We start from the raw sequence: 8473 nt of genomic DNA on the forward strand, positions 1-8473 counted from the left end.
TTGCTGGGAAGTTGTGAGAAGCGGGTTCAGGAAATGGGCAGGAACTAGGAAGGCTGAGCAACTTCCCCTCAGAAAAGGTCACAACAAAACAACAAAGACCAGCCCTGAAGACTTTGCTGTCACAATAAAAAAAGAGGTTAACTACCCTGGCCAGGTAGGTCAGCTAGTTAGAGCACTGTCCTGATGCACCAAGGTTGTGGGTTCAGATCCTGGTCAGGGCACATAAAAAAAAAAAAATCAACCAATGAATGCGTAACTAAGTGGAACAACAAATGGATGTTTCTCTCTCTCTAAAAACCAATAGAAAAAAGTTTTGTTTTTTTTTTAAAAAGAGGTTAAGCAATGTGCCCAAGATTTCAAACAAACAAACAAAAATGGCAAATATTACCTACCCTATAACCCAGCAATTCTACCCCTTAGAAAAAGGGAAGTGAAAATGTTAAGTCCACAAAACAATCGGTACAAGAATGTTCGTAGCAGTTTTATTCGAAATAGCCCCAAACTGAAAATAATGTCCATGAACAAGAGAATGGATAAACTGTGATTTGTATGCACACAGGGAACATTACTCTGTGATAAAAAATAAACACAGCACCTGATGGATACACACAACATGGCTGACTCTGTGAAAGAGCACTAGTATGTGTACCCGTTAAATGAAGTCCTAGAACAGGCATATTACCTCAAAACACATCAGAGCAGCGGTTGCTTCCGGGTGGGTAAGGGTGAGGAGATAAGGAAACTTTCTGGAGTGACGTCATGTCCTACATCTTGACAGGGGGTTGTACACAGTATATGCATTTGTTAAAACTCATAGAATGGTATACCTAAATCTGTCTGTTTCATTGCATGTAAAATTTTTAATATATTTTATTAATTTTTTTACAGAGAAGAAGGGAGAGGGATAGAGAGTTAGACACATCGCTGAGAGAGAAATATTGATCAGCTGTCTCCTGCACACCTCCTACTGGGGATGTGCCTGCAACCAAGGTACGTGCCCTTGACCGGAATCGAACCTGGGACCTTTCAGTCCGCAGGCCGACGCTCTATCCACTGAGCCAAACCAGTCAGGGCTCATTGCATGTAAATTTTACAAAATAAATAAATAAATAAATAAATAAATAAATAAATAAATAAATAAAAATTAAAAAAAATCATAAACAATTTTGGAACTTTTAGAGTTCGTGCTGAAGTGAACTGATGTCTGTAACTTACTTTGAAATGAATAAAAAAATAAAATGTTGGGGCAGCTGAAACCGGTTTGGCTCAGTGGATAGAGCGTCGGCCTGCAGACTGAAAGGTCCTGGGTTCGATTCCGGTCAAGGGCACGTACCTTGGTTGTGGGCACATCCCCAGTAGGAGGTGTGCAGGAGGCAGCTGATTGATGTTTCTCTCTCATCGATGTTTCTAGCTCTCTATCCCTCTCCTCTCTCTTCCTCTCTGTAAAAAATTAATAAAATATATAAAAAAAAAAATGTTGGGGCAAACCCCTAAAGATGCCTTAGAGGTGTACACCAGACAATTAGGCGTTATTTCCAGGATGTGTTGTTGAGTAAGAAAATCGGGATGTGGAAAATGTGTGTAACGTGACCCCTTAAAAAAAAATAAAACAACCAAAAAAATACCCTGGCTGATATCGTGAACTAGCTTGCATGCATAAAGAGATAAATGAGCCCTGGCCGGTTCTGCTCAGTGGATAGAGTGTCAGCCCAAGGATTGAAGGGTCCTGGGCTCGATTCCAGTCAAGGGCATATGCCGGGGTTGTGGGCTCGGTCCCCAGTGGGGCGGCCTTGTAAACTCAGAGACCTAAAGTAACCATAAAGATGATCTGAAATGAAAACTTTTAACTAAAAGTAGTTTATGGCAGGGTAGTCATGTCCTAGACTGGATTCTTCCGTGACAAGAGTCAATCTTTACCTTGACTAAGCCCATCTATGACAACAGACCTTTGGAATGTCAGGATCACCGCCCTTTTCCCAGACCACTCAGGGTACCACGATGCACCAGGGCGGAGACCATAAATCTTCTGTTATTGTTATCACGTTAATCGCTGACTGCTAACTATCCTGTACCCACCTACGTAAGAGATGTGTCTATCATTTTATTTTTCATCCAGTCCCAGAGGTTTCCCCTGCTTTGCTTTCTCCCACCTCCCTCACCTGTCACCAATGGATTTCATGTAACCCACTTGCTTCTTCTCTTTGGATTGTAATGTATAACATGAGGCGCAAAACTGCCATTCTCCGTTGACACTGATAAACAAAAAATGGCATCTTGTTTAAATTTGCATTTTCCCCCCTGATCACTATACAGTTGGAGGACCTTGCCTTCTGTTTAACAATCATCTACGTTTCTTCTGTGAACCGCCTGATGGTATCATTTTCCCAAGCTCTAGGAGCTGGTTCCTCCTTCACACCCTCTCCTAGTTCATTGCCTAAACAGGGAAGAACTATCATCACGAACAGAAATCAGGTCAGGTCCTCCAATTTATAACGCCACCGTGTGCAGGATTAAGCCTAATGTTTTCATATGGCACGGTTAAGCCCTCCACATAACGATGACAATGCGAATACAATTACATCAACAACAGAAAACGCCGAGAGCTCATTATGCGCCGTTCTGAGCACCTACACACATGATCTCCTTTAATCCTCACAGTAACCCTTTGAGGTAGCAACTATCATTCTATTTAAGAGAAGAATATAAGGGACAGGTTCTCACCCTAAGGATGGACAATCCATCCTTAATGGTACCTCAGTCGCTCTCAGCGACTTGGACCCGGAGCTCCCCTCCAGACTTGGCTGCCACTGTGAACATCCCCGACTTTGGCTCCTGCTGTTTGTTGAGTGAACAATAACTCTTCTTTTTAGACCCAGTTCAGGAAATAATAAGAGCGAGAGGAGGAGTATTTCAGAACATAGTATCAGAGTTGGAAGACATCTTAAAGGGACATCGAATTCCATGTTTTTCAAACTCCGGGTTGCAACTCTCATTGGTGGGTTAAGACCAGGGTTTTTATAAAATTGAAACAAAGTAGAATTAGAAACAGCAGCGGGCAGGGAGTGAGGCTAAGGGACTGTTTCAAGGACCCATATTGTTCTCTAAAACAGGGTTTATCAGGCCCTGAAGTAAAACGAATTTTTTTTTACTGTGGACAGAGATCCAAGTACTAAGCCATTCTCCACGCCAGAAGCCCCAGTGATCTTTCTAAAACCCTGATTCTGTCGGTCTCCTACTTTGAAACTTGGTGCTTTCGTAATTCTGTTAAGATTAAAAGAAAACGAACCAACCCCACAATATCTCTCTGCGGGGCCACAAGGTCCTGCCCCATCCAGCCCCTGCCTCCCTCTGGCCTCAAGTCACCGGGTTCTCCCAAGTTCACCCCAAGACTTTGAAGGGGTTACTCCCTCTGTCTGGAATGCTCTCCCCGGCCCCCCACCCCCTCTGTCTGGAATGCTCTCCCCTGCCCCCTGCATCTGCTAACTCCTGCTTATCTTTCAAGATTCGGTTCAAACATCACTTTATCCCAGAAACCTCAAATTCCTAGACTAGGTCAGGCCTGCAAGGTATACACTCTCAACGCATACTAGACTTTTCCTTACAAGCACTTGTCACAACAGTCATTAAATAATTATGTTTAATCACCGTCCCCTTCCTTAGACAGTTAGGTTCCTTCTGTGTATTCATTCTGACTCACACACGTAGTACATTGCTCTCAGGAGGCATCCGGCCAATATTTGTTGATAAAATAATGAGTCTCCTGCCCAAGGCGAGAAACTTTTCAGGGCACCAGTCCCTACTCCGTACAAGGGACACCTAATCATCACTGTACTAACATGACAGCCACAACTCGCAAAGCCCGAGCAATATGCCACACAGGATGAAGGCCTTACCAAACCATAGCTCACTCTGGTCCCACACAACCCTGAGAGAAAGGCATTTTTCACATACTTCAGTTCGGAACACGGAGAGATGTTAAAGAGAAAGAAACAACAGGTCCAAGTAGAGCTAGCTGCCTGCCTCCAGGACAACAAACCAAGACCTGAGGGCAGTTTCAGCCAATACCAGGAATGTGACCTCAAACCAGCCTGGAATTTCCTGATCAACACTGGTGAGGTAATACGCCTGATAACACCCCTGCCGCCAGCCCTCGGCCCCACCCCCGAAGGTGTTCCAGCCAGAAACATCCTTTCTTTTCTTTTGCTAATAACTTTCTTGTCCGGCCCAGTTCCTGCCTATTAAACCTTCCAGTTTGTACCACTGCTTGGGAGGGCTTTTGTCTGGACTAGAGGGGATGCTGTCCCGTTCAGGAATTGTTCAATAAAGCCAATTACATCTTTAAAATGTACTCGGTGGAATTTTTGTTCTTTAACAGATTGTTGTTCAAATCTATGCCACTAGATTTGAACTCCGGTTGTATTGCATGGTCTTCTACCCCTTCGCCACTCCTTCCTGGAATACTGTCATGGTAACAGGGATAAGGATAGGAAATAACCAGCGTGTACTATGATTGACACTCGTGTGATGCCGTACATTACTGACAGCCACCTGGACTGCCGTGGGTCAGAGCAGGCTTCAAAACGGGCCCCCGACTTCAGACATGGATCATCCTCTCTTGATCCATGCTCCACGCCGCCTTGCTCCACGCCGGACGGCAGAAGAACGACCAAAGTCTCAGGGTCCGAGGACAAGCTGGTTATCTACCACAGTGTCACTCAGAAGGTGTCCATCAGGTTTACAGACGTCATTCCTAAGGGTAGCATTGAGCTATGGTCTTATCTGGATGGCGCAGCGAGGGCTTGGCCAGAGTGGTCATTCTCTGTGCTCTTTAATATTTCACACAAGTATTTCACAAAAAATAATTTCTCTACGTTTCCTGTAACACTCTTCAATTATTTTTGATTGCTATAACACTGTAACACCCTCTACTTATTTCCTATCATTATCACTATTACTATGACAAATACACTATTGATTATTTTTAAAATATACTTTTATTGATTTCAGAGAGGAAGGGAAAGGGAGAGAGAGATTGAAACACCAATGATGAGACTCTTAGATCAGCTGCCTCCTGCATGCCCCCCACTGGGGATCAAGCGCACAACCTGGGCATGTGACCTCCTGGGTCCTAGACCAATGCTCAACCACTGAGCCACACCGGCTGGGCTAGAATACACTCTTTAGAGGCGCAACGAAGGCACAGGCACAGTGCAGAGTCTCCTTAAGTAGGTTTCCTAACTGAATAAAGAGATGGGAAAAAGAAAGAACTGGGAGCAGAGCGTGTTGTAACATCCTAAAATAACCCTGCTGGAAAGGGCCAATTCCTAACAGTGTAGGAATCTCCACAGAATTACGGACAGTGAGGGGTTGGAGGGGACAGGGGTGACAGGGGCTATACCTCCCCTACAGTCTATTGTCTTGTCCATCAACTATACTAATTCAATTAGGTTCTACAAGCATTTATTGAGCATCTACTACATACAAGGCTCTGGCGGCGGGGTGGGGGGGGGGGGCGGGACTGGTGCAAATAGGATGAAAAACCTGTCTGTGTCTTCAGAGGATCTGACAGTCTGGTGGGGGAAGACAGCCCCTACCAGCTCTACCGAAGGCAAAGTGTAATCCTGCTAGAACCAGGGTGTGAAGGAGTTATGGGAGCCCCTGGGAAGAAGCACTGAATTCCCACTGGGAGGATGAGGGTTGGTATTCACAGCATTCCAGCCCGGGTTTGAAAGTACTAATTAGAATCCACATCTCCACCTGGAGTAGGGAGCATGAGGGGGGCATGTTGAGTGAACCTAGTTCCCCCTTAGGGACAGAAGTTTAATTCTTTCCACCATGGAAGTCTTTAACATATTCAAGGTCAATTGTTCCTCCCATCAAGGCAAACATTTTTGGTTTCTTTTGACTGGGTCTCACAACTGACTATGAATCAACTGAGAACTTTACTCCTCCTCCTCCACATACTAAAACTCTATCCTTAAAAGCCAGGGTCAATGCCACTTTTTCCACTGAATTCTCTTGTATACCGTGTGCACATCACAGCTGCTACGGCTCCCCGGGGATTGTACATTTTCCATCTTTATGCTCCCCAAAGTGCCCAGTGTAGTGTGGGGACCCAAACAGGTCTCATCTTTGCTGCTTCTTCAGATGTTGCTCAAGCCTGTAAATGTCCCTCTTAAAAATGTGACACTCATACGCCAGGGCACATACAAGAATCAACCAATGAATGCATAAATAAGTGGAACAACAATTCAATGTCTCTTTCTCCCTTCCTCTCTCTCTCTCAAAAATCAATAAATAAAAAAGGTATCACCCGTTATTGAAACCAATATTCCAGATATAATCTGGTCAATATGGAGTCACTACCCCTCCCCCTAATACGTATTTCTATTAACACAATCCCACACTTCTTTCACTCTTTCTGCAGCCATACTGGTCTTCTGTCTGCTAAAATTCAGTTTTTTTCCAGGTCAGTTATTAAGCCTGACCCCTTATTTATTTGTAGAAGTCTTTACATTTATCCCTGTTAAGCTGTTTCTTGGTTTTCTGCAGCCTATTGATAGAGGTGTTTTTGCAGCACAATTCTACGGTTGGACAGAGTGAAGTCTCTTTGATTTCCACTTGGATGGCAGCAGGAAAGGCGACCAAACAGCCTTCAGCCACAGGATGGAAGGGGCCCCCTGGGGACTGGCCTGGCCTGGGTCTCCATGGAGAAGCCACAGGTGCTAACGGAGGTTTGGCACGTATGTAGTTGGTGCTTTTTCTCCTTCTGAACTCCCTGAGGTTCTCCCTCCTACACCAGCTCTGGGGTGGGGGGTGGGGGTAGGGAGAAATAGTGGACCCTGAAGCAGCCCCTCAACCAGGGGGCGGGGGTGCCATGCAGCCCGCGCCTGGGCTCGCCGCCGCCACCAGGAAGCTGCTTCCCCGCGCGTGCGCGACGCCCAGACCCCCACCCCGAGTGCCCCTCCCCCTCCCAGCGCTGTCCCCTCGCCCCCCTGGAGCGGCGGGTGCCCGCACGACCCCGTCCCGGGCCGGGCTGCCGGGGCGCGGGATGCACGGGAGGCTCTTCGCGGGGATGTGGGCGCAGGGGCCCGGCAGGGGCAGGGTGGGCGGGCGGGGTGTGGGCACCGCGCGGGAGGGGATGTCTGCGCCGCCCCAGGACCGGCCGAGCCGCGGCGGGAGCTGCGTCCCTCCGCTCGGGCGTGCAGGGCGGCCCTGGCGCGGTGCTCGTGGCGGCGAAGTGGGCCCGCGATTCGGGGCCCGGGCGTGGGCCGGCCCGTACCTGGACTTGAACTTTTGGTTATAGATGTTCCGCAGGCATTCGCGGTCTGTCTCCTTGTCCAGTCCCTCCGCGAGCAGGAAATTCTCGAAGCCTTGGCCGGTCTCCCGGAGCTTCCGGCAGCTGAACTTGGGCATCGCAGCAGCAGCGGCGGCAGCGGCGGTGGTGGCGGCGGCCCAGGCAGAGGGTCCGGGGAAATGAAACTGAAAGTCGCCGCCGCAGCAGGAAGTTGGCTGCCCTAGAAGAGGGTGCAGCTGGGGGGGAAGCACCCTAACTCTGACTCTTGATCCTGCAGGCTCCCCCCAGTCCCCACCAGGCTACCCTTCTCGGTCCTTCTCCTACCTGAGGCTTCCCTCCAGTCTCCGTCCTATCCCCTCCCCCCGCCCCATTAACTCTTTCCTAAGGAGCCTGACCCCTCCCTCAGGGCCCTCCCCTTGCCCCAGCTCCCTCCCCTGGCTCCCAGCCAGACGAGGAACGCGGCTACCGCCTGGGGCCCCCGAACAGTCCGGGAGGACTTCAGAGCCCGAGCTGGGGCCACTCCCACGCCTACCCCCGGGAACCCGCGGATTCAGTGGGAAGCCAGAGAGCAAAGGGCAGGGGCTGTGACCTGGGTCGGCTGCAGCTGGACTGGGGCAGCTCCCCCAGCACCTCCCCCAGACGGCTAGGGACACATACCAGCACGGAAGCGAGCGGCACGCCCCCCTCCCCCACTTTCCCTTCTCGGGCTTTCAGACTCTGGAAGGCGTAAGAGCCAGAGAAGTTGGAGGGAAAGGACCAAGTGTCTCTGAGATAAAGGTGTATACGCGTGGGAGGGAGGGACAAGGGCGCCGCCGGGACAAGTCACTACTTTTCTCTGCTACGCAGGCTTCGATATGTGGAAAGCCCGGTGATCCTACTACACCTTGAGCCATATTTTTGGACAATTGCACTCCAGTCTGTATTGCTCTTTGTTACTGTTATATATAAGGGTTGCCCCGATCATCAAAATAACTTTTTGAGTGCAAGAGACTACGTTAGGCAATAAATAGTTAATAGCTACAGCATCAGTACCAGGAAGAGAAGTAAAAGACCAGCATGCTTCAGAAAAAGACTTCACAAGAAACATAAAACCAGCCTCTGCATCTATGCATCTTCTGGCATAACATAAACGCATACTAGAATGGAGCAAAGATAATACAAGTCATATAAAAACAT

At 48.4% G+C, this 8473-nt stretch overlaps 1 protein-coding gene across 1 annotated transcript in view; it reads right to left on the reverse strand.

Moving 5' to 3' along the window:
• Positions 1–8067, reverse strand: part of MOV10 (Mov10 RNA helicase) — a 22806-nt gene extending 14739 nt beyond the window's left edge. The window contains exons 1-2 of the mRNA XM_080648122.1: positions 7955–8067; positions 7283–7517 (exon numbers count right to left, since the gene is read on the reverse strand). Of these exons, the coding sequence (XP_080504248.1) occupies positions 7283–7416 (134 nt within the window). The 5' untranslated portion in view covers positions 7417–7517; positions 7955–8067. The remainder of the gene's footprint in view (positions 1–7282; positions 7518–7954) is intronic.
• Between the last annotated feature and the right edge of the window lie 406 nt (positions 8068–8473).

Source organism: Plecotus auritus (assembly GCF_963455305.1).
Source record: "Plecotus auritus genome assembly, chromosome: 12".
NCBI lineage: Eukaryota > Metazoa > Chordata > Mammalia > Chiroptera > Vespertilionidae > Plecotus > Plecotus auritus.